This window comes from Alligator sinensis, unplaced genomic scaffold (genome assembly GCF_000455745.1).
Source record: "Alligator sinensis unplaced genomic scaffold, ASM45574v1 scaffold566_1, whole genome shotgun sequence".
NCBI lineage: Eukaryota > Metazoa > Chordata > Crocodylia > Alligatoridae > Alligator > Alligator sinensis.
Genome location: NW_005842017.1, coordinates 2,026,587 through 2,052,398, shown reverse-complemented (window position 1 = coordinate 2,052,398; position 25,812 = coordinate 2,026,587). Strand labels below are relative to the sequence as shown.

The 25,812-nt window shown below is 51.4% G+C and overlaps 2 protein-coding genes across 5 annotated transcripts in view; one reads left to right on the top strand and one right to left on the bottom strand.

Annotated features, from left to right (window-relative positions):
* COL18A1 (collagen type XVIII alpha 1 chain) overlaps nt 1–20,144 on the top strand; it is a 176,443-nt gene extending 156,299 nt beyond the window's left edge. For 3 of the 4 annotated variants that reach the window (XM_025202232.1, XM_006022079.3, XM_025202230.1), the window contains 15 exons: nt 1,403–1,456; nt 2,718–2,792; nt 4,428–4,502; nt 5,403–5,445; nt 7,185–7,247; nt 9,676–9,719; nt 10,308–10,439; nt 10,973–11,117; nt 11,379–11,455; nt 11,934–12,062; nt 13,615–13,650; nt 14,003–14,296; nt 15,582–15,779; nt 16,656–16,771; nt 16,995–20,144. In XM_025202232.1, coding sequence (XP_025058017.1) covers nt 1,403–1,456; nt 2,718–2,792; nt 4,428–4,502; nt 5,403–5,445; nt 7,185–7,247; nt 9,676–9,719; nt 10,308–10,439; nt 10,973–11,117; nt 11,379–11,455; nt 11,934–12,062; nt 13,615–13,650; nt 14,003–14,296; nt 15,582–15,779; nt 16,656–16,771; nt 16,995–17,208 — 1,695 coding nt within the window. In that variant the 3' untranslated portion in view covers nt 17,209–20,144. Of the gene's footprint in view, nt 1–1,402; nt 1,457–2,717; nt 2,793–4,427; nt 4,503–5,402; nt 5,446–7,184; nt 7,248–9,675; nt 9,720–10,307; nt 10,440–10,972; nt 11,118–11,378; nt 11,456–11,933; nt 12,063–13,614; nt 13,651–14,002; nt 14,297–15,581; nt 15,780–16,461; nt 16,597–16,655; nt 16,772–16,994 lie in introns of those variants that run through there. The other variant, XM_025202231.1, reaches the window with a different exon arrangement.
* A 153-nt stretch (nt 20,145–20,297) lies between these two features.
* Nucleotides 20,298–25,812, bottom strand: part of SLC19A1 (solute carrier family 19 member 1) — a 25,163-nt gene continuing 19,648 nt past the window's right edge. The window contains 4 exon segments of the mRNA XM_025202233.1: nt 20,298–21,990; nt 22,704–22,845; nt 23,436–23,628; nt 25,123–25,812. The exon segment at nt 25,123–25,812 is cut by the window's right edge and continues 9 nt beyond it. Coding sequence (XP_025058018.1) covers nt 21,802–21,990; nt 22,704–22,845; nt 23,436–23,628; nt 25,123–25,812 — 1,214 coding nt within the window. The 3' untranslated portion in view covers nt 20,298–21,801.

Genomic DNA, 25,812 nt, shown 5'->3' with positions numbered 1-25,812 from the left:
ACAGACGCACACAGATGCAGCCACGTACACTTGCAGACATCACTCAGCTAGTAAGTGGAGAGGAAGGGGCAGGAGGGGAGAGATCGAGGCCCCCATGGTTAGGGGAGCAGGGGCTGGGGTGAGTGGGGCTCTGGGGCTGGGGCACATTGTGCGACAAAGCCATGGGCAGTTCATCCAGAGGCAAGGAGGGGTGCAGCTCCCTGCAGCTGCATGTAGCCCCGGGGGAGGCATGGGGGACATGTGCCCCCCACAGGGCAAAGGCGGACTGCCTGCTACCGGCTGAGGGTCTGCACAGTTCTGCCTTTGCCCCAGGAGCTGTACAATGCTATTGCCACCTGCTGGGCAGGCAGGGGATGTATGGTGCAGCCAGCATGCAGCTCCCAGGGCAAAGTTTGCCCCCTTAGCTGCGCGCTGGCCACACCATGTGTCCCCTGCCCGCCCGGTAGTGGGAGGCACACTGGCATCATGCGGCTCTCGGGGCAAAGGCAGCAGGGCACAGAGCCCTAGCCTGCGGTGGGCAGCCTGCCTCTGGATGAACTGCCTGTGGCTCTGTTGTACAACCTCTCATGGCTCCATTCACGCCGGCTCCTGCCCCACTCCCTCCCTCACCATAGGGGCCTCGATCTGCCCCCTTGCCCCTTCCCTCTCCCCCCACCCCTGCCCTTCCACAGACTTACCAGCTGGGCACTTTCTACATGTACCAGAATAAAAAATCCCAAGATCTGAGGGTTCTGTCATGAGATCATGAGTCAGAGATAATTTGACTTAGAAATCGCAAGTCTCGTGATTTTTTTGTGGGAGTTGGCATTACTGGTGACACATCAAATGGAATGTTTTCCCTATTCCTTTTGATGGAAGCAAGGTCAAAGCTAAAGCTTAAGTCTCCTTATATCCTATTTAAAAATACGTGCAAAGGACCAAAACTAGGTTCTGTGTCTGAAAAGCCAGCATAAGAGGGCACTGCTTAAAGGCAAGCAAAGTCTGTAGCAAGCCCCACGCAGCACAGAATAGTCAGCCTCAGAAGTCAAGTCTGTGGGACAACTTCATAGCTTGCTCTGGAGCCAAACATATTCCAGATAGAATAACGTTAATCAGGAGCACAAGTCTGGACTCTCTAAATTCTTTCATAGTGGGTGAACTTCAACCCTGATATCTCTGGAATTAGTGCTGAGCAGCATTTACATGTCATCCATGCCAGAGGCACAGGAAAGGCCCAGCTGTGTTGAATAGGAGAATATCTGTAGCTAGGAAGTAAAGAGCACAAGGACAAAGGAACAAATTGTGGCCTTAGAAGCTAGTTTTCCATCACAGCACAGAGGCAGCAATATCCCATACATTCCCATGCTGCCCCACACTCATCCCTGTGTGCATGAAACCTGAGGGTGTGTTTCTTTTCTTTCAGGGCCCGCATGGACGGCCTGGACAGAAAGGAGAGATTGGCTTTCCTGGTAGACCTGTAAGAACCTCTCATAGTTCACCTTTGATTTGGTCTCTGTTCCTGTCAAGTGCATTGTTTCTCCAGATGAAGTGCTCCTGTTGTTCCTCTCCCTAGCTGATGCCACCTGCTTGTAGACTCCCTGGATGGGAAAGCTGTGGCTCAAAGAAATGGAGGCAGCTTCCAGCTCAGCTAACATGAGGATGCTGGGAATGCTGGTTTATACACCTGGGCAGATGTAGAATTTTGAAAAGTGGGGTGCAGATGGGAAGATGCATTATCATACACAAAAACAACACACATTTTTTCCAGTTAAAAAGAAACCAGAAGCTTTACTAATATGCTAGGAGCCCAGGGCTGGATTACTCACTTTAAGATTGAAGCAAAAACAAATATAACTCTATTGGAAAGAATTAAAAACAATCTGCTGGGCTGTGATGTAGAAGCAACATTCAGAGGAACTGCTGACAAACAGCAGAATTGCAGAACAAAGGATAGCGTGGTTGGTGGAACATCAAGACCATTAAAAACAAGAGAGGGTATGAAGTTTAGAAGGTGACAGGTAGATTGTAATGAGCCATGAAATCAAGTGATTCCTTCACTTCTGTCTGGCTAGAAATGCTGCTGCCACTGCCAGGCAGTTGATTTTAAACTTTGGGTGGAGTAGAAATCAAAAGGGGGTGCAAGTACACCCTTTTCTATACTAAAAAGCAGAATTACATGAACCTGGCAGACCTTGAGGGTAGAAAACTTTTCTGAATCTTTGAGGGTTTGTAATCCTCTGCCCCAAGATATTTTGCTGTCTGACTTAGAGTAGTGCTGCAGGGTACCCCCTGAGACACCATCAGCTGCTCCCCTGACGTGTGATACCTAGTGCCTCACATTCATAGCGTTTGTGTCTTAGCAGAGCAGCTGTGTAAGAACCACATCTGAAAATGTACTCCTGGTGTTTTTAGAGGGTGAACAAACTGTGAGAGCTGTGCTACACTGAAGTCTGAGAGTGTGGGGGGTCCATAAGAAAATCCTTTCTCCCCAGCACCTGGCAGTGGGGAGGAGCCCAGGTGCTTCTGTCTTCTCCAGTGCTTCTGCTGGGTTGGAAGACTAGGAGGTCAGGCCTGTCAAATGAGAATAGGCTTTGTTTACAGCTAACTTGCTCCCCTGCACAAGACCTTTTGAGTTGCAGTGTATCTTGTCAGTGTCTTCAGCTGGCATCAACACAAGCAGTATCTGCAAAAACACTGTCCTGTAGGCCCAGGGACTGATCTGTGCTTTTTATCCTTAGGGTCGTCCTGGCATGAATGGGCTGAAGGGTGAGAAAGGTGACCCTGCAGACCCTAGCGGAGGGTTTAGTTTACCGGTAAGTGCTCACTGGAGTGCCTGCCTTTCCCAGGGTGCTGCAGCTGGCTGTGGAAATGGCTTCTCTCGCTGCTGTTTGCACCTAATTAAAGGCTCCTTTGGTCTAAAGAGATGTGATCCCATGCAGAGAGAGAGAGAGATGTGATCCCTGCCTCAAGGAGCCAGCAGCCATAGGCCAAGAGAAGTAGCAGCAAGCAAGCTGAATGAGTGAAGAGAGTGATTTGGAGAGGAGCTGGAGGGCTGAAGTACTAGGATGAAGCCATGTCTGTGCCCATTTTGAAGGCACAGAGCTCAACTCATTGTAATAGAAAATACAAACTTGCTGCTTAGGGGCATGATCATTGGTCCTGGGTTCTCTGCTGCTATTTCCCACCATAGGCATATGCCAGCTGCTTTGTAGAGTGTCATTTCTGCTTCTATCCCTCCCGACTGCTGCATAGCAGACAGCACAGTGTGTGAAAGGAGCAGTGCCAAGTGCCACCGGTGGTTTGTTCCCTGGAAGGCAGTATTCATGGCACTACCACCATGGCTCCCCCTTCCCTCCCCTTTACTACCAATTGTCCCAGACAGTAATTTTTTCCCTTCTGGACTCCCACAAGCCCAATCTGGTGCATCCCACCATGCTCCACTCTACTTTGCTCAACCCCCACAAGGGTAGCACAGTCATGTCCAACCCATTCCTAGTTCCCATGAACGATGCGTGCCCTCAACGGTTGTGGGGCATGGCGGTGCTGGAGGCAGTGAGCGGGGAGCTCATATAGGTGCACGTGCACCTGTGTGCACCCCCTATATGTCGCCGCTGCTAGTTCCTGCCCCTGTGTCAGACTGAAATCAGAGCATGGGCATAAAAACCAAGGTACCACAGGGTGAGGGTGGAGATTTATGATCCTCAGCCTCTCTCTGCTAACTGCCCATGAACACACTCTTACCCCACACTAAAGGAAAGCTAGCAGTGGCAACTCACCCTTCAGTGAAAGAGGATAAAGCTGCCCAGGCTAGATTCAGGGTATCGGTGTTCACACATTCACTGTTCCACTCCCACTCTGATCCTTTCAGGCTTTGGTTGCTCCTTCTACTGCAGGGAGTCAAGAATAGGTGGCCTCCAACTCTGTACCTCAGCAACTTGCTGATCTCTCTGGGAAATACAAATTTTCCTCCCTTGCCTGAACAAACCCCTTTTCCTCCACTGAAGTTCAGTGGTTTAGTTCCTTAGCACCATTGGACGGAAGGCTCTGTGACCATCAGTCTTCACTAATGTAGAGTACTTAATTGATTTAGGTGCCATCCCTAGACAACCAAATCCTCAGTCTTACAGGGGCTGGGCACCTGCAGTTCCTGCTGGCCTCAGCTGGGGTGATAGGTATTCAGCTTTGAAAACCAGGTCTTGGACCATCTCAAACTGATCCAGAGAAATAGAGGCCACATTTCGGAATATGGATGCAGGTGAAGAGCTGTACTGCATGCAGTGTCCCTGCTGCCTGCAGTGTTCTTGTAGCAAGGGGGTCACAGATAACTCTGCAAAAAAGAGTACAGCTGTGTTGTCATGTCCCAGCCCCTCCTATAGTGCATGCTTCATTAGGCTGATTGCATGTCAGACCAGGCTTCTCAAAACAAATCAATTCTTCCCTCTCTGCAGGGTCTTCCAGGTCCCCCAGGTCCCCCAGGCCCTCCAGGCTCTCCTGGCAGCATAGTGCCCGTCTATGATGGTAACGTAAGTAACCAACCTTACACTTCATCGCTCCATGCTGCAGTTTGGATACACATAATGACCAGGACAAGAAACCTTAAAGGCATCTCCTTGCCCCATTTACTCCCCAATTTCAGCAACATAGAGGGCATTTTGATTGACCCGTGTGAGCCCCTTTCACAGGAGCTGGTGTCCAGCATTAGAATAATAGAAAATGGTGACCAACAAAGACAGTGCCACTATCTGATTTCATGATATGGTGCACTTTGGGTTAATGACTCAATAGCTCAAGGTATTATCCAGTGAAAGGACTGTGTATAAGATACTAATACAGCTCTCCAGAGCAGTCATCCACATATCCTCCATATAGGACTAGGTGGAGGACAAGTGCCTTTTAGCAAGTGCTAGTTAGACACCTGGAAACTCTTGTGTCCATCAAGGTGTGGAGAGAGAGCAGGGCCTGTGATCCCCTCAATTTCTGAACAAAGCAGATGAACTAGTAAGGGGGGGGAGGTGCTCCTGGCTGACAGCATCTTTTTACTAGAGCCTGCTGGTTTCAAAAGGCCAGCTGACAGCACCCACTGCCCAGCATGAGGGCATCTTGATCCAACTTTTGGACCATCACAAATGGAGCATATAACTTGGCACCCAGTCATGATGAATGTGGAGTCATTAATGAGATACACTTTTAATACAGGAGGTCATTCTACATTGGGAAACAAAGATAATAGAGTGAGCTGTATGTGTGGGCAGAGAGCACCCCACCAGCAGTGATAGGTTCCATGCATGGTACACTGCATCAACACATTGCTGGGGAGACCCTGACTGTAGCATGTGCTAGTCGATGGCTCTGCAGCTCTGCCTGGACAGAATGTGTCATAGGCCTTTCTTGTTTTTAAAGCTCTGTTATTTTTGTGTTTTCAGGCATTTACTGAGTCAGGCCCTCCCGGACCTCCTGGCTTGCCAGGTAAGAATATACTAGTACTTGGAAGAGTAGTGAAAGAGGAATGGAGTCTTGATTTTGCCAGTGAGCCAGTAATTAGAGCACTGACTTGAATGACTTTGGGAGACTTAGCCAGAAGGAAAGGGGTGGGATTTTAGAAAGTCCCAGTCAGGAGAGGTAAAATCAAGATGTTATTTGGAATGACTTATTCTCTTAAATTTAATCTTTATCTGGATTTTACAGTGATGGGCTACAGCTAACTACGGTAAAACCTGAATGAGTGAATGTGTTGTTATGTCACTTTCCATGAATATTTTCATTGTTCAGGATTCATTCCACGAACATTTTCAATCAAAAGATTTTGAAAATGTTCATGGAAAATGACAATATGTTACAAAAAGTTCATGGAAAATTATGATAATAGACTGGGTTTTCAACAAGGTGAAAATTTTCCGCCAGCTACTCCCTGCAAAGCCCTATCATCTTCCTGCTCCACCTGCCCTTTTTGCTTTCTTTTGAGCTCTTCTCTGCATCCTGGCTAACACTGCTCTGCAAAATTCTTGGGGCAGGAATAGTGTACTCCTGCTGTTTTGAGAGCTGCGTAGCACTTGCTACTTATTTCCTGCTGGAGGATTATTCCTTTTGTGTAGTAAAGAGACCTTCAGCTGTCTTTTGGGAACCTCAGCTATACATGTGGAGCGAGGCTGCTTTGACGTACTGTAATTACAGTGTATCAGAGCAGACTTTATTAATCGAGTCTGTTGGAGCACAGTAATTACTGCACTCCAGCAGACTCTAGTGTTGTGTGTCAGCATCCCCATGCTAAAAAATGGTGGTGGGGGCATTTCAACTAAAGTTAAAGTACCCCCATCGCCATTTTTCAGCACAAGGATGCTGATGCATGTGATGCTCCAGGTGCTTTTAATTAGAGCAACTCTTGGAGCCTCTCTAATTAAAGCGTACCCACCCTACTCCCAGAGCACATGTATTTTCCCAAAGGTGCAAAAGAGCCTGACATACATAGAGGTTATCTATGTCCTCTCTGGGTAAAAACAGACATTGGGTTTATCCTGGGTCTGATTGTCCAGACTTGCATAAAAACAGGTGTTGGACTGTCATTTATACACAAAGCTTGAATGGCAATTAACTTGCATTAGCCACAATTGTCCTGGGTACAAAGTGTTATCTCAGTACTTCACAGATACTTTAAGTGGGACTTAAAGTGGCACTTACAATGTAGGTCTCTATGATCCCAGGATACAAGTCTTTGTCCCTACCTGATTTTAACCTCGAGTCAGCCCTTATATTCAAGGATAGCTTTACCCTTTAGCGAGCTGTTCCTCTCAGCACTGAAGGGAGAGTGTCCTATGGATGGAATACTCTACCTCTTCCTCTGCTATGTATCACTGAGTGGTAGGCACATTAGCTACCTCATTGCTTTATGGTTTTAAGAGCATGGCAGGAGCCATAAAATCCCTCACACCTGTGACTGGCTGGGTTCACAAAAGAATATAGGTTCCATTGGTTTTAAAAAACACATTTGAACATACATTATCTGCTGTTAGGAAAGTCATCATTTGCCTGTAGCTCTTCCCCATCTTCTGCTGTGCTGGTGAGAAGAGAATACTGGGGTAAGGTGGGTGCAGAGAAAACAGTCATTTTCACTTTTTGCCACTAGATGTTGCCATAGCCCCAGTCTGTCCTCTCCACACTTTGTTTGATGTCCAAGCCTGTGAAGACAATGTCAGTGCTTTCTTTGGCAGGTTACCAGGGTGTCCCAGGACACAAGGGTGAGAAAGGAGACACAGGTGCCCCAGGGCCCCCAGGTAAGTGAGCTTCTTGCAGTGGACAGATCTCTGACTTCCTGTCTGTCCTAGGCTGAACCAAGGCTACAGGAAGCAGGATCCTGCCTGGTGGCTAGATGAGTGTGTGTGTGTGTGTGTGTGTGTGTGTGTGTGAGAGACTGCAAAGAGCAGCTTGTTTGCCAGTCTCAGAAGGACTGGCTGGGCATAGCCAATGCAAGCTGGAGGGGATGTTCATGTTCAGGCAGATGTCACTGACACCTGCTGGCAGTGAGGGACACCATGCCATGCAGCCACTGGGTCTCTTTGCCCTGCATTGTCTCACTCTGGCATCCACACTCAAAAAAAGGTATTGCAGACTGCTTCTGTGCCATGCAAGTGGCCATACATGGCACAAGGGAGAGAAGAGGTTCTGTCTGGCTGTGCTCTACCTTAACTTAGCAGTCAGCTGCATGTGTTTTATCAGCCCCTTTGGATGTCCTTGGTTGGCTGACTTGGGTTGGCTTAGCCAGTCAGGAGTATCCCTTTTTCCATTGCTCATACAACAGCTAGCTTCTCACCCATCTGTGTTGCAGTGGGCCCCTGGGCAGGGTCCAGCACAGTGAGGAGAGACTCCTCATTCCCTCCTCTCCAGGTTGGGACACGGTTGAAGCATGCTGCTGCTGCTACAGAATCATTCATGCACAGCCAGACTCACACCACCAGAGTGTCAGACTGCCCTGTAACCTCTGGGTCACATCTTATGGGCAATGCCAGACATTGTGTGGGCATAGAGAGCTCACAAGGGTCCTAGCTAGACAAAACAACCCTTTATTTGGGGCCTACTGATTGCCAGGTTTCTCTTCACATACAGTAACGTAAGGCAGCAGCATCTATGGCTTTTCTCCCTAAGGGAGTGTTACACAGTGGGTGATCCCAAACCATGAAAACCAAGTAACTTCTGGGCTGCCAGATTTCCCAGCCTAGCCTCTGGGCAGAGATGTCCTCCTACTTAAGAGATGATCCAGCCCTTCTTGAAGGGATTAAACCCAATGGGACTTAGCTGCACCCATATGCATCCACACAGCAAGATTCACCCCAAAGGATTTGCAGAGCTGACTGCTTGGTCTCCACAGGTCCCTCACTCCTCATTGCCTAGAGATACCTGTGTGCGTGTATGTGCTCCTGCATACGTTGTAGCTGCGGACACAGTGAGGAGTACTAGTGCCTGTCTCCCAGCCTCATTCACTGGAAAGGTTGCAAGGTGGGCAGTGAAATAAGGAATTACAGGATGGGAAAGAAGAGTTTCATGGTTAAGGCACTGGAAAGCTGCACTGGAGTCTACCCCTGCCTCTGCCACAGACTTCCATGTGTGAGGCCAGGCAGATCTCTTAAAGCAGACTTTTCCCAGGCAATCATGTATTTTGCATTCAGTTTCTGGTCTCTGACTTGAGATGTTGATGTCTGATTTGCAGAAGTTCTGAGCTCTCACAGCTACCATGGCTGTCACTGGGAGCTGTGCTCTGAACATATCTATTACTATATAATGCTATATGCTCTGAGAAATCTAGGACCTGATTTTTCAAACTGGGTACCAGAATCAATTAGTGGATACCTTTGACCTTAATCTCCCTGTGCTTCAGTGTGCCAGCTGGAACATGGAAATGATACAACCATCTTGCCTCGCAGGAGTGTTCTGAAGATAAATTCATTAACAGCTGTGAAACACTGAGATAATATAGTAATAAACAGCATGGATAAACAGGCCAGGAGCTGATTAATCATTCTGTCTTCAGACCAGGCTTTGGACAGGGGGCAGAACAATACAGCACTGGGGACACATTTAACAGGGAGGAATCAGCACAACATTAAATAGAAGCCTTTTCAGTGAGCACTGTCTGTGCAGTACACTGAATGAGGCAAGGATCCTGGGAAAACAATAGGATGCAATTGTGTAATTAAGGGCTGTCTCATAATGAATACAGGGGGGTGCAGTTCAAGGCTGTACAAGTAACCTGAATTCTGGCACTTCCTGACTTTTGCAACCTTAATAGTGTTCTTTTAACATAGGATTTACACGTGTGTATAGATGCACTTTTGCAGGTGTGTATATATATGGATGTGTAGCAAATGGGAGGCGTGTGATTTGCTTCCCATAATCATTTGCTATGCAACGTTGTATTCTACAAACACAGAATTAACACAGAGTTGTTGTGCTCTGGGTTTATTTGCTGTGGTACAACATGAACTTATGGAGCAGAGCTGATTTCTCTCCCTAGTTGACTCGGGACCCACAGTTCTGAATCCTGTTAACTTTAGTGTGTGGGACTCAAGTTGCCCCCCGCCCCAGTGAGGTGAGACAGAAATGCCAGATGGTGATGAAGCTAAGAGAAGTGTTTGAGACACAATATAAGGGAGCCTCATTGGGGAGTGTGTACTACCCACTCTGACAGTATCCCCTGTTTGTTCACAGGCCAGTTCCCTTATGACCTCAGCCGATTTGGTGCCGCTTTTCGGGTAGGTACATGTTCCAGTAGGGCTGAATCCTGCTGTTTCTCTGCGGTCAGTGGGATTCTTGTGTGTGGTAGCACTAGCAGCAGGCACCAGCATGAAGTGGGTATGGTGCTGGAAGGAGTTTGGGGTTATGTGTTGCCCATCTGCAACTGTCACTGCAGACTGTGGGAGTCTTTAGTGCAGTGGCTGAAGAGCCATGTGACCATTCACACTGAAAAGCAGATTATAGCTTCCATGGCACAGGAATCCAAACTTCCACAGCACACAGATGTCAAATTGTCCTGCCTGAATCACATGCCCTAAGAGGAGTGGCAGTACCACATCTGGGGCTGATATGCTCAGAGTGGATCAGCTCCCTACAGCCACAAGCAGTGGCAGGGAATACACAGTGCCCCAGGTCATGCAACACAGTGCAAGTCTGTCAAGCCTGTGAGCTTTGTTGGATCCTGGTCTGTTCGGTCAAAAGTGACAGGGTTAATCTGCGGGGAGGAATTCAGCATGCTGCTATACTCAGGTTTGGGTTGGATGTGATCTGTGTGTCAGGCGTTCGGCATATGGACAGGCTGCAGTAATGATAACTGCCTTCCTTAGGGTGAAAAAGGAGAGCAAGGGGACTCCGGCTTAAAAGGCGAAAAAGGCGAGCCTGGTGGGGGAACACTATATGGACCAGGCGTTGTTGGACAGCCAGGTCTTCCTGGTCCCCAGGGCTACCCTGGTCTTCCGGTAAGATGCCCCTGATGGCACTGGGTGCGGGGCTCATTCCTGAGCATATGCGCCTCATGTGCTCTGAGCACCAAGGAGGCCCTGGGATGGAGTGCGATGTGGCAGGTAGCCCAGCATTATCACCACCCTGGGAGTAGGGGGTGGGGGTGCACTTAAGGGGGAATTTCAGGAAGGTGTGGGGATGGAGGACTAAGGAGAATTTCTCAGCCAGGCAGCAATGGCCACAGGGCCAGCTGGATAGTCTGAGTGAGAAAGTGCCCTGAGGTTCCCTTCCGTCAGAGAATGGTAGTGCTCTTCCCTCTCCCCAGCTGAAGTGGGAGGGAAGAAGTGGGGTCAGTAAGCCTAATGCCAATCCCTTGGAGGTGCGGCACGTGCAGATGGGAGGCAGAGTGTGCTCTGGCCTGACTCTCCTGGTGGAGGGATTGGGGTGAGGGTATGTTGGTGACACAGTGCTGCAGGAGGGGCTAGGACAGGTGTTCTGGGTCAGGGCAGGCTGTGCATTTAATCTGAAGAAGACTCTTATACACCCGTAGGGTCCCAAGGGAGACAGCATTGTTGGCCCACCTGGCCCCCCGGGACCTCAGGGACCTCCTGGCATTGGGTATGAGGGGCGACAGGGCCCCCCTGGCCCCCCTGGCCCCCCTGGGCCCCCCTCCTTCCCAGGACCCCACAGACAAAGTGAGTATTTGCTGAGGATCTCAGCTCACAGTTCACTTGGTGTTTCCTTTGCCCGGGATTTGTTTCCTTGCCCTCAGTTCTTTGGCAGCCTGATATTCATTTCTCATGCCTCCTTTCTGCTCCTCCAGCCTGATCTGGTGTCCCTGTACCTCATACACTCCCTCCTCCTCCACTCTTCCCCCTGCCAGCCTACGAGCATGGCCTGAAAGGGTCCTGAGTACACTGAAGCACCCTTGAGTCTTAGTCTGTTTTTTCTTCCAGCCAACGTGGTTGGCCCTCCTGGCCCACCAGGGCCTCCAGGACCTCCAGGCACCAGTGGGACATCTGCTTCCTCTGGGGTAAGATGGGGATGTGGAGGAGAGAATGGTGTTGTGCATGCTCTGGAGCAGGGGCCTGCCTGTGCATCTGTAATTCCCAGGGTTGTACAGTGGAGGGGTGGATGGAGGTACAATGGGAAGCCCAAAACCAAGGCAGTGAGCTTCAGGAAAGAGTCCTAGCAGCCCTGGCCTGTGGAAGAAGCAAACCTAGCCAAATGCAGAGCCAGGGTCCTATGTAAGAAGCAACACCCCTTAAGAGGACTCTGGGTCCAGCAGGCTTAGTGAGAATAAGCAGTGAGATGGTGAGGGGTTGACAGAGTGAGCTGAAGGGTAAGCTTACCAGGTCATGGAGAAGATGGGCACCTGGCATGGTATCAAGATTTATGTGCCTTTGTCCAGTGCTAGTTGGACCTGGCATACGGCTGCATGCAGGTTGGGCAGTGTGCTCTTCTTAGGCAGGGAAAGCTTTCTCCACACTGCCTGTTGTGTGTTCCAATAGCTGAAGATCCTGCCATCGTATCAGGCCATGCTGAGCACAGCCCATGAGGTGCCTGAGGGGTGGCTTGTCTTCATAGTGGACAGAGAAGAGCTGTATGTCCGTGTGCGAAACGGCTTCCGGAGAATCCTGGTGAGTACGGGGTGGATCTGGCCTATCTGGGAAAACTCCCCTGACAATGGCATTTGTGGGCACACTGAAGTAGGATGGAATCAAGTTGCCTGTGCACGTGGCTGGCTGGGCTCTGGCATTTATAGAGCTGTTACAGTTTGAGTTCTGCTCATATGCTGGCCACCACACCTATCCACGAGAATCACAAGGACGCCCCAGGCATTCCCATCACTGAAGACTAATAGACCTGTACACTGGCAGCTGCCAGCGTGAGTCCCAGGCCTGCAGAACTCTTTGGCATGGGCTGAACTTTTGGTGCTGTGAACAGCCCTGTCAGAGGGCACAAAGCTGCTTGCCATGCATGCTACTGAATGTCTGTCATGTCTTCAGGACACAGGCCTAAGACTCGAGCCTTACACCCTGATCAGCTAGTACAGCCTCTGCCTTACAGTTGGGACCATATCAGCAGATCCAGGTGCAGGTTATGGCCTGATGCTTCCTTTGCTCTCCTCTCTGAGCTGGAGATGAGTTGAAATTTGTAGAGTTCTAAGTGGTGATGAATGTGTCATATACTGTGGGCACTACCAGCTCCCCAGATGCATCAGAAAGCTGCTAGTCTCCATTGTGCTGTTGCTTCTAGGGAAGAGATCCTGCCTCAGATCCGTAGCTTGACATCATGGGTTCTCGCTGAGCAAATGACAACAGCCTCTGACATTTGTTTCCTTGTTCATGAGCGGCTATCATGAGGAGCCTGGCTGATGGTAGCACAACGTTGCTCCCAGAACAGTCAGTATAGATCAAGATTGCAACTGTGGGGGCATCTTTCAGCGCAGTGGCTCCCAACCTTTTTTGCTGTGACCCTAAATCTGGGTTGGACCCCCACCCCCCCGCCGACTCACTCATGCTCAGCGATGCTAGCAAAGCCCAGGCTGGGCTGGGATCGTGGGGGGCAGCAGCAGCAAGAGCCGCATGGACCATGTGCCAGGAGAGCCCCACAGGCGGGAGGGGTAGAGCGAGGAGTAGACCCCCTGTGACCCAAGGTTGGGAGCCACTGTTCTAGCATGTGAGGGCAAGGTGGATTAGGAACAGAATTGAAGTGCCACTTGATGGAGTAGTTGGCAGGAAGGAAGCCTCCTGCCCCCGCTCCTTCCCTGGATCTGCCGTGGAATTAATTAGTCCATGAGGTGAATCCAGTATTTAGGATGCATCTCAGCAAGGCTTTTCTCAGTCAGTTCAGTTCAGGCTCCCTGCTTTCACCCTGCGTGGGTTTGTTCCTTGGCCCACATGCTGCCTGCTGAGTTGGTGTTTTCAGCTTCTGCCTTGTTTGTCTTCTGGCTCAGGGAACCTTTTTCTCCCCCCCCACCCCCCCCCATACACATGCACTTTCACAAGTGGCCCCATTGAAATCTCTGAGACACCTGCCATACCTGAAGTAAAGTCTGGGCTTAGCCAGGTGGACTTGAAGTTCAGGGGTGGGGAAATGTCTTGTCTGAGGGGAGCTGGAGCATGTCACCTGCCGTGGGTCTGTTCTCAGTGTTTGTGCTCTAGTGTGACTGACCTTGCTTTGTTTCAGCTTGAAGATCACACTGTGATCTCCAGCACTGCGCTGGTAAGTGAACCCTTTCCCCTCCTCCTAGGGTACGTCTTCACAGCACAGCAAAACCCAGCCCAGCCCAGGGCCTGCAGGGTTACCCAAACCCCTGGAAACAGTACAGCTGCCTTGCCATAGTGCTGCACCTGGGCATTCGGCAACCAGCGTACACTCTTGCCAGCCCTGGAGTGAGCATGTGCAGAGCCAGCTTGGCTTTGCACCAGCCAGAGAAGCCCCTAGTGGCAGTGGAGTCAGGGTCCTGGATTACGCCCCAGGTCCACAGAGCCATCTGCTAGAGGCATGGATCACTGATTGCTCCCTGTGCCCAGAAAGAAAGCCCAGCTGAGTGTCTCTGTTTCTCCTGACCCAGGACAACGAGGTGTACGACAAGCCACCCAGCATCCACTTTGCACATGGCAGCTCTCCCTCTTCTGGGTCACAGCCACATGTACCCGTGCACCCGCACCGCGATTACAACACTTACGCCACGGTGCGGCCCTGGGGAGGAGACGACATCATTGCTAACCACCACCGCCTGCCCAAGCAGCCCTCCATCCACCAGGGAGCACAGCACCAGCAGGAGAATTTGCATGACTTCTATCCAAACCGCCGGCCAGAGGACACCCCCTCTGCCATGCACACACACCATGACTTCCAGCCTGCTGTGAGTACCTTCTGAGCTTGGGCACCTCACAGGGAGGTCAGATCCTAGAGTGCTCCTTGTTGCTCCCAGCACTCTTCTGCTCACGGGTGGGTCTGACTTCAGCCAAGGGTGACTGGTGCCTCCTGAGTCTGGGGGGCACAATTTGTGGGTAGGCCCAGGGGTGGGCCAAAAGCCCCATATCCACTCCTATGCTTTTGTGCTGTGGCTTAGTGGCCCCCGCAGGCCCCCCTCCCCCCCCCAACGCCGCTGTCCCGCGCGGGAAAAAAACTGCCCTGTCCTGAGTGGTGCTGAGATGGGGGCCAATCTCGCGGGGGGGGGGCACGTGCCCCCCTGTGCCTCCCCTACCAGTCGCCTGTGAGTCTTCAGCACAGGCAGCAGCAAGGCACCCTGCAGAGGACCTTTCTGGGCCCTGTTCCCAGGAAATGTCCTGACCCTGCATCAGCAGTGGCCAGAAGGGTAATACTCTGAGCATTAGAGGCAGGACTGAGGGCCTTGTCCCCTCAGCCATCTGCCAGCCTGTTACTGTCACACAAGCAGCTCTAGGGTGAAATCACTGGCCACAAACTGTCAGAGATCTAGGTTGGGTTATAAAGAAATGATAGGGCAGGAACTGGACCCCCAGGGTGTAAAACAGCCTGACATTGCAGCCCAGAAGCTAAGGAGCTGAGGGCACTGGCTAGAGCTAGCTTGCATCTTACCCCACATCCCAGTGTGAATCCCAATGTGCACCAGCCTGTGCATCTTACCCTACATCCCAATGTGCACCTCCTCTCCCAGACCTGCTAAACACCAGGCTTGGCACATGGACTTGTGGTCCCTGCCAGCTTGTGGAGTCTGTGAGGCAGGCAGCCAGGATGGATCTCCTACAGGCTCCTGTCCAAAGAAGTGTGTGAACCCCCTGCTCTGTGGGGTGGCTCTAGTGGGCTACTAGTCAGTGCCTGAGCAGTGGGAGGTGGTGGGAAGGATGGGGGTGGGCATCTGGGACATTGTTGTCTGTGAGTTAAGCCAGGTATTCCTGCCTTCTACTGACAGCTGCTGGTGCTGGGTGGGTCCTTGCCTCCCACAGGGTGCTGCCAGTGGCTTCACAGTAAGTGACTGCTGTGTTTGGAGCTTACACTTGGCTCCCACTGGCACACATTACTTGAAGGGGCAGAGTGCTCATATGAAGGAGCAGGGGACTCAGTGTCTGCTTCTGCTGTGTCTCTGTGGCATGGGGATTATAGTCTCCAGCTGGAGCGTGTTAGCCAGCATCTATAGGGCCCCTTCATCTGCGTTGTTTTTCCAGCTCCACCTCGTGGCTCTGAACACCCCCCTGAGTGGCAGCATGCGCGGCATCCGTGGAGCTGACTTCCAGTGCTTCCAGCAGGCCAGGGAGGTCGGACTGACAGGCACCTTCCGAGCCTTCCTCTCCTCCCGGCTGCAGGACCTGTACAGCATTGTGCGCAGGGCTGACCGGAGCTCGGTGCCCATTGTCAACCTCAGGGTAGGCATGTAGCTCAGCCTTTGTGGAGGGAGGGCAGCGTTCAGGCCCCTTTATCTCAGCGTGCTAATGCTAGTGGAGAAAACACCAGGAGCAGTGGCCTGAGGAATGAGCTGCAGAGGCTTCCAGACTGGCCATGCCGGCAGGCAGTGCGCTGCTCTAGGGCCAGCCAGCAGTCCTGCCAAAATGGGATCAGTTTTGCCAAGTCAGTGTGTACCTGTTTGGACACCGCCTGGGAGCCCAGCTCCGTTTTATCTGGGATTGAGTCAGGGTTTGAATGTGGGCCTTTTTTAAGCAGAAGGCTCGTGTTAGTGAGGGATGGGCACAGACATGTGATAACTTTTGCCCCTTATGACTACAGCAACTGACTGCTGCCATCATTGGGCAACTCCCTTCACTTAGCCAGGTCACCTTGGGCAGTAGGGTCTGATTAGGCCAGACACTTGGCATCTCCTGCACAGTACTAAGTGCCCATGTAGGTACATGGGAAAGAGGATGCTCAGCACTTCATAGGCAATACTACATTTGGAACTGCTCAAGACTGAGTGCACAAGCTGATGGAAGGGCAGTCCTCCTTGGTTGGTATACAGTAATGCAGGAAGGCCATACTTATTCTGGATCAGCTGTTTGCCTTCATGGACAGCTATTAAAGAGCAGCTTGTGCTTGTACCCTTTCTGGTTCTAGGCTAACTTCTCCATGGGGACAACCCTTGGCATGATCAGTGCCAAGCCTGAAGTGGACAAGCAGTAAGTGCATGGACAGACAGATTGAAAAGGAAAGCCCTCACTGCAATGGGTATGGGCTGGGCCACAGAGATGTAACCATACCTCAACTTTTTTATTGTTGCACTGCTGATGACTGGCTCTTCTCTTCCCCAGGATGAAGTGCTGTTCAATAACTGGGAGTCCCTGTTTTCAGGCACGGAGGCGCAGCTCCGAGCTGGTGCTCACATCCTCTCCTTTAATGGAAAGGATATTCTGAGAGACTCCACTTGGTAAGTGAAACAGCGCTGTCTTTGGGCCTGTGGCTCTGGGCAGATGTGTATAGTGTAGCTGGCAGGGGGAGTTCCTGCTATGCTGTGGACACCTGCAGCTGCAGGTGGCCTGGACATGTCAAGAGTGTCAAGTGGGTGAAAGGGCCTTGCAACATACCACAAGATGCCAGCCTCACCCATGCCCTGTGTGGATACAGCAGCATGGCACTTCACTGTGTTTCAGGCCTCAGAAGAGCGTGTGGCATGGCTCTGACTCCAGGGGGCGTCGGCTGACCGAGAACTATTGTGAGACGTGGAGGACTGACAGCAGTGTGGTGACAGGGCAGGCCTCCTCTCTGAGCTCAGGCAAGCTTCTGGAGCAGAAGGCAAGCAGCTGTCAGAATGCCTTCGTCGTCCTGTGCATTGAGAACAGCTTCATGACCTCTTCCAAAAAATAACCCTGGGCACGAAATGCTGGGAGGAGGGGACCTGAACACATCTGTCAAGGGCTGGAGGGGCAGCCGGCTCCCCTGCACAGCTTCTGCCTTCATGCATCGATTCCCAGATATAAAGCCAAAGAGTGTTGTGATAGTTTTAAACGCCAACCCGGCGCTCACTGTGGTGTCTCTTCTCAGCAGCCGCACTCTGACACAGGGCTTGTGCACTGCGGGCTGATATGGTTGCCAGAGGAGTGGCCCGGTAGGCTTACTGGATATGGCAAACTCCTCACGTTTGTCTATGTGCCGTGTTCTTGTTTCTTCTTCTGTCTTAATTCCCCTAATATTTAACCACTTGAGTTATATTCTTGCATAAACTCCCCCTTGTTTCCCTATTTGTTACCTTGCTTAGGATGCTTTTTACAGGGAGGGGCCCAGTGTTGCCCACAGGAGTGCATACCGACAATGCCCTTCACTGAGTTTTTGGAAATCAGCAAGATGTTCTTCATTATAATAAGAGGCCTGATTGGAAAGTGGCTGCTCAGCCACTCCTCACACTGCAGCTCCCCACTTTGTGGGGCTCTCTGGCCTTGGTCTCTCTTGTTAGGAGCTGAAGCAACAAGCAGAGCACCTCGGTAATGAGGCTGTGCTAGACTGGTTCATGGTGATCCTTGGGCCTTGGTGTTGCTGGCAGCGCATCCTGGTGGAGGCAGTTGTGTGAACAGAGCAGCTCTTAGCATGTGCAGAAGGTCCCATGAGGAGACCAAATATCCAACCTGCATGTGTGTGTGTGTGTGTGTGTGTGTGTGTCCCTGGGTGGAAACCACCAGGACCAGGCAGGCCCCCCATGAGAGAGCTTCCATCTGCTTGGGTTGGGCCTGCAGGTTAGCTTTCTTCTCAACTTTGCCTGAAGAAGCCAACTGCCTCACCTATTGCTTATTCCCCACTTCCCTGGCCCAGCTTTAGGTATGAATAACCAGTTCCTGGCTGGGCGTGCCCAGGTTCCTCTCCACTTGCATGGGGGTCGCCAACTTCCTGGATTCTGCTGGGTCTACCTAGTTTGTAAGCCTTTCTGCCCCTGCTGTGAGTTAAGAAGATGCTCCTCTTCCATAGCACTTCTAAGCTGTCAGGGGTGCCCTGTCACTGACCTAACCCAGGGCCTTTCTTTCCAAGGCAGAATAATTTCATTGTGAAGAAAGGTACTTTGTTCCCTCCCCAGTGTAGGAGGATGCCCAGACATTAGGGCCTGTTGGGCAGACCTGGCCTTTTTGAAATTGCATCAGCCAAGGTCCTGGCCTAATGCTTTCGCCACTCATTCCTGTTCAGTCTCAGCCCTGAAGGCCCTGCTCCTTTGACTCATTTCATTCTGACCCAGACCATTTCAGAAGCGCTTTCGCTTGTGTTCTTGGGTCCCGAAGCCTGCTTGTGCGTTCTGATGCCCTAACAGCTTGCCACGGGTCGTGATGGTAAAAGTTCTCACCATGAGGTGAGGGCATATCAGAAGTAGGTACAGAGCCACACATCATTCCCAACGCTTTTTGTGTCTTGGTGCATTGTTGTTACTAGACACTGAGTTGCTAGGATTCTTGAGGGGAGTCTTATGGCTTGTGTCCAGTTTCCCATGGCAGCTGGCTGGACAGCAAGGTGAGAGGGAGGATCTGTTTTTTACTTTTCCAGAGCATTTGCCTCCTGGTCTTGGGCCTCTTTATTCCAGCCCTCCTAGACTTAAGTCAGCTGTTGCTGATGGGAAGGAGTGGAGGTCTTTTTTTTTCTTTTCTTCATGCTTTCCTTTCTCCATCCATTCCATCCCCTTGTTCCACAAGAGGGAGGTTTCCAAGTCTAGCAGCATCCAGATAAAATCTGCTCTCTGGTGGTTTGTCCCATAGCTAGGGGCTCTGGATCCCTTCTCCTAGCCCCTACCTGCTGTCCTGAGCACAGTTGTCTTGGTAGTTGAAAACATATAGTCTCTAGGACAGGTGCTGCTCCTTATCCCATCTGAGCTCTAATTCCAGCATCCAGAATCCAAGTGTACTGGAGCTGGTGCTACATGCCTTGCTTGCCCTGTTGCAGGGCCTGATTTTCTTGCTCGAGAGGCACGCACCTGTTTGCTGTGCCTGCACAGGCAGGATGCACTGCACTGTTCTTCTAATGCTAGTGTAAGAATTGCTCCCAAAAGGCCTACACATGGCTTCCAGTCAGATACCTGCTAAGCCAGGCTCCGCCTGTGCTGTCAGTGCTCTGGTAGGGACATGCCACATCCCGGGCAGTCTGTGCCTTTGTCATGAGGGGATTATTAAGAGCAATGGGAGATTTCATATCAGTGCAGGAACAGGCTACTCCCAAACCTGCATATAGTTTCCTCATCTGATTCCTTAACATTGGGCTGGAGAGGCCATTTGTTTGGTAAGTTTAAGTGATCAGATTAACGAGTAACTTGTAGGGTACTTAGGAGCAGAAAAGGACAAGAGAATATAATGGGTTATGACTTGTATGGGGGATTTGGGTAGAGAACACATCCTGATTTCCATTCAGCAGCACAGGGCACTGAATCCCACAGTTAACGTGCGTGCGTGCGTGCGTGCGACTGACTGACTGAGTTGACCACTGTGTCTGGGCATCTTGTGTTAGCACCAGAGCTGGGAAAATGCTCCCCTTCAAAGCCAGAAACCTTGAACACACTTTCATGTTACGTATGTACTTGTTGAGCACTAATGTCTAAAAGATTGTTTAAATCAGTTTTGAAAATCTGAGGTGCTAAATTTTTACCTAGCTTTTTATTATTGTATTGAAATTATTACCATAAAAGTTGTGCAAGTCACACAATTTCTATTTCTCATTGTCTACTGTATTTTATGTAATTAATGCAATTTAAAGCCTGTGGATCTTTATATTTTTGTCAGTTGTGTTCTATAAACCATTTTCTAAAGGCACTGAATAAAGGAAAGTATCCTCTTTTACTCTGTGTACACTGAAATTGCTGTTGGTACCACACCATCTCTCATAGCTGTGGATGGACCCTGGGTGGGGTGACACTTCCCCTCCGCTAAGGATATAAATGGGGGTAGGCCCAGGCCTGATAGAGTTCCCCTTGCTACAGTGGGGTCCTGGCATCTCAGGATCTCCCATCTGGGTTCAGAGCTGGGGCCTGGGGGGGGTCTCCAAGTCACTTTATGCAATTTGACTGCAAGGGCTCTCCTGCCTGGGGCTTGAATTGGGGCTTGGGGAAGGGGGCATGGGAAGCCAACCAAGAGACTCTAGTCTCTTTGTGACATAAAGAGCTGTACCACACTCAAGGTGGCACTGCCTCTCAGTCTTACCTAAAGAGACAGACCAGGAAGGAAAAACTATGAGCTCCTGGACCAGAACCTAGTGGCTTAGGCACCAGATCCAGCCTGCAAAGGTCTAATATATTCCCCTCTGTAGCTCTCCCTGCTGCTCTCACATGCCTTCATATCTGCTTACCCTCCCTACAGAGGGGCTGGGTATCTGCAGCAAGGTAAGGACAGAGGGGAAAATCAGAGATCTGCAGCCCACAGCATGGGGCCAGGTTGCAAGCTCTGACTCAGAGAAAAAGATTGCCAACCCCTGCGCAAAGGGATTAATTACAGCAGCTACTCACCACACACAGGTGGAAAGGATTGTGCCTGTCCAACAATCCCATACCTGGCCAGGGCCAACCTGGGATTACAGGGCCTTGTGAGCCCCTCATTCTGACCAGGTTCAACAAACAGCACCAGGCTCTTGCACTCACACCACAGAGCAGCCAGCAATGGGAGGGTCTGGGTCAGTGCTGCCTTTCCAGCAAGACACCAGCCCTCAGCACTCGTGTGCACTCACACCACCAGCTACCTACAAAAACAGCCAGGCCTGCAAGGGCAACTTGCCACTTTACTGCAATTCTCACCCCAGGTGATGTGTGGCTATAGGCCCCTCTTGCCCTCTAGCACTTGGATCAGGCTAAGGCAGCCCAGGGGATTTATACATGTTAAGGGAAAAGTAAAAAAAGAAGCGTTTCTAGCACTTGTGGTGCTGGGGAGAGGAGCTTGCGAGCATGACTGCTTAAGGCTTATAATAAATCCCTGCGCCGGTGTCATTCCAACAAAACAGCACTGGCTGAAACCGAAATAATAATCTGGGGGTGTGGGGCTGGTCACACTGAACGAGCAGCATGTGACAGGGAGGGGGAAGACGCTGCATGCGTGTCTGTCTGTCCACTGGTGCAAAAATCAGGAAAGCTCCCTCTACCCAGCAGGCGGTTGCCTGAACCAGCTCTGGGCAGCCCAGCTGGTTCAGTTGGAAACAGCTCTGTTACCAACAGCTGTTTTTAAACCTTCGCTCTGTACAGCAGTGTCAGCCAGCACTGAGGTGTGGAGCAAATGCAGGCAGCCCTGGAGACAGCCCATGGTGATCAGGCTGTGGGCTTTGTGCAGGTGCAGCCTATGCAGGGCATTCACTATCACCCAGGCCTCTCTGGTCCTCATGTTCCTGCTGGGTGCTGATGTTCAGAGGGAGACAAAAAGATCTTGGTGGGGCCCACATGGTTCCCTGGGGCAACAGTTAGGGCAGGGCACATACAGGCAGGCCCCTTCCCCTTTTGTTCACTCATAGCTTCTCTCAGGCTTCCACACTGCTCAGATCTGAGGTCTTCTCCTTCACTGGCACCTCATCCAGAGGCTTGCATAGCTCCTTAGCCAATGCTGGCTCCTGGGGCTTCTTGCACCGTCTGTGCTGGATGCTCACATACACTGCTGCTGTGAGGTACAGCACTGCCAGCAGCGTGAAGTAGGCAAAGTACACATAGAACTGCGGGACAGGAAGAGAGAGCAGAGGGGATGGGATGTAGCACAAGAACCTGGGCTCAAAGGCACAGGTTGGCCACCAATGCCCTCCCCTGCCCTTGCTTGCTTTGCTACAGGATACCCTGGCTGAACTCTGCCCCTACTTCCCCTCCCTGCAATCTGTCCCAGAAGCAAAGCCTCAAATATGGCTGACAGGGCCTAGCACACGCTCTGCCCAAATATCCCTGTGCAAAGAGGCCAAGCACAGGCGAATGTCAGCTCTGGAAGCAAATGGGCAAGGGAAGGGATAGGATGCTGCTTATGAGAGTTGCCACAGCACGGGATGAGCAGGCAGGAGCCAAGCCTGGGGCCCAAGGGTTTCGGCTAGTTTACCTGGCCCATAGCTACATGCTCCCATTCAGGGGGTGGCTGTGTGACTACAAGCAATGGCCACAGGGGAAGCAGGATAACCAGCCTGGCCTCAGCTCTCTATAAGCAAAGCTCAGGAGTAAACAGGCTGGGCAATGCAGGGCAGTTAGCCACAACCTCCCCTCCCCTCAAGTCCCATGCTCCGACTGACCTGCTTTCCTTTTGCCTGCCCAGCTACAAAGCAGCCTACCTCCGGGGTTCAAGGCTTGGCTGTTCCATCTAGCTCAAGTACGCCCACCTAGCAGCCATGAGCCTGTTCTTCCCCACCCAGCTCCTACAGACAGTGCCCCTCTGACACTGTGCCCTTACCTGAGGATGCACGGACAGGCCCAGGCCTCTCTTATCTGCTATGATAATGGTTATAATGGTCTTCAGAATGGTGGCAAAGAAGGTGTTGATGCCAAACACGAGGGCACAGAGCTCCTTGGAGAGGGAGGTGGCAATCTGGAATCTTGTATGAGAGAGATGGGGGGGAGGGGGCAGAACATTAATTCAGCTGATTCAGGGAAAGGAGCTCTCATAAAAATACTCACCAACTTTCACCCTGGCCAAGCTGAGGCTGCATGGCCTAGTGAAGCGCCCTGGAATATCCCATTTTCTGTTCTGAGTACTGAGCCCCTTCTGATTTGCCGGAGGGCTAGGCTCACACCTGTCTGACCGCGTAAGTGGAAACTGTCCCTCCTGGTACGTAAAGGGACTGATGCTCACCCCCTGCACCAGCCAGCCTTCCTGGCACTGATGCTAACACGGAACATGTGATGCTAACAGCACCCCCCTGGTTTAAATATAGAGCGCTCTGTTGGAAAACCTGGTCTGTACTTGCTGTTTCAGCCCTGCCTTTTCAAGGGAGGCCAAGTCCCTAAGTATGGCTCGAGTGCTCTCTCTCTGTACTCTAAGACTGCCCTTCAGGCAGCATTTAAGATGCTTACATGCTAACCAAAACCAGTTGCAGCCAGGATAATGCAACTGTGCCCATGTTACCAGTCAGGGGAGCCAGCCTACGATGGCCAGAGCAGGAATCTCCAAGCAGGAGGTACTCACATTGCTAACGGAACCAGGAACTGATAGGAGCCCCTGAACAGCACATATGCTACATAGCACAGCCAGATGTTACTGGTGGAGGTCATCAGCAGAAGAAGCCCTGCCTGGACTGCTGTCACAGTCCCAATCACCAGCTCCGACCACAGCTTCCAGCGGATCTTCACAAAGCCAGCAGCAAAGGATGCAATGGCACCTAGGAAGACAAGGCAGAGTAATGCTGCACTGCCCAGACACAGTGGCACCTGACTGCTGAGTGTCTTGCCTGGCTAGCCTTTGCCCTGGGGTGTTTCAAAGGATAACCAATGCTGGAGTCACTAGCAGAGAGCCAGAGATAACACAGCCTGGCTCAAACAGCAGCCAAAATGCACCACTGTGCACTAGTGATAACCAGCTTATCCTGCAGCATAAGCAGCTCTCTGCCCTTAAAAGCACAATGTCAAGGTACATTTGTAATGGGTCTCACCTAGCAACCCTGCCCTATTCAGGGGTTACCATGGCAGGGCCACCAAGCTCTGCCTTTAAAATGTAACTGTGTTTAGCTGGCAGCTGCAGGCAACAGCCTTTGACAGTGGAGGCAGGACAAATGCTGAGCTGCTTGCTGACTCTCTTGCAGGCACTTTCAGGGCAAAAGCCTGCTGAGTCCAGCCTGGCAACATGATTACCAAGAGTCAAGAGCCACAAAGACTACGAAGCCAACAGCTTTCCCCTCAAAGAATCCCTGGATAGAGGTGTAGTGGCAGAGGACTCTTCCTCAGATAAGTGCTTCTTCCTGCCTGCCACTGTGCCTGGCTCAGGTCAGCTACACCTCCCCACAAAATGATCCCCAAACCCTGACAACAGATGGGGTTGAGTTACTGACTGTGGTGCATGGCAGCATAGGCCCCAAGCTACTGGGCACGTCCAGTCTGGTTGAATGCAAGGAGCTAGAGATCTCTCAAACTGCCCAATGACATGGAACAGGGAGTTTAGTGTTCCTGCAAACGGGGGCTAATAGATGTGACCCGGGTGCAGGCTGTGTGAGCTGCCACACTGCTGGGATCTTTCATCTTAGTGCAGGATAGTGGCACTTGTTTCACTACAGGGGAGGATTTCAAAGCCACCTACTTAACCTGGTGCAAAGCCCTTGTATGACTATCCAGATCCATGGGCTGACAGGTGCCCATGACTACAACTATATGATTATGACAGAAACAGGTTTAAAATGAGGCTCATTTCAGCTTTGCTTGAATCAATTCAGAAAGGACAAGGGGAAGCTGAACTGTGCCATTCTTAAACCACTCTTCTCCCAGGGGAAGGCCCTCACTCTGCCACTGCTCCTAGGGCCTCACCTCTGCCATTCAGATCTGAGACCTGCCGGAGGTGGGTCTGCTGCAGTGCTGAGTTGTGACACTTGGTGCAATGGCTCAGGAAAGGAAGCCAGGCTTCTGTCCAGATGGGAACTAATCTGGGCTTCTGTGCTTTGTCAGAGCACAGGGAGGCTGCTGCAACACATTCCTGAGGGATTAGAGCCCAGGGCAGGACTGGCCACTTGGGGATGTACTTCCCAATGTCCTCCCCACAGGCCCCTCCAAAGACAACTCTTCTGCAGATGGACTGCACTTCAGGTAGCTCAGATGGAGACAACCTGCTGTTGCCTGGAGCAGGAGAAGGACAACAGAAAAGCCTGGAAGCCAAGAGGTGTACGTACCAAGTAATGTTGAGGCAGCATCCACCCCGCCATTGTAGACTTTCCGGTTATCTTTGGCTGGATAAACAACCTCCCACAAAATCTGCACGTAATACAGCATCAGGTAGTAGCCGGCAGAGTTGAATATCCACCAGAATGACCAAAGCCGCAGCTGGGGCTGCCGGACAATGGTCCTCAGCTCCCGCAGCATGCGGCAGAGGGCAGCATCACGCCAGCGGGAAGGCAGGCATGTGGTGTGCTTGTAGTTATCTGGGTGCATCTTGTCCAGCTCCGAAGGAGAAGTGCCATTGCACACTGGCTCAGCCCTGTTGAAGAAGAGACTCCGCCTAGGCCGCTCCAGGAACAGTGTTATGAAGAGCCCGAACACCGTGAAGCCCAGGGAGATGTAGTTCAGTGTCATGAAGGGAACACCACCAACCGTGACACACAGCTGCCCAAGCACTGAGCTGGTGAAGACACCCATCAACACAGCAGACCTGGAGTAGCTAGCCATGCGCTGATAGAGTGACGGGGTGACCAGAGAGAAAATGTAAGAAGAATAGGCCACGCGGGCTGCCATGGTGATGCTATAGAATAACTCCATGAATTGCATGGCGAGGATGCTGGTGCCGAAGATCAGAATCAGCCAAATGGAGATGTAGCTCAGACTCTGGAGCATCAGCACTGGCTTGTAGCGCCGATAGGCTGTCA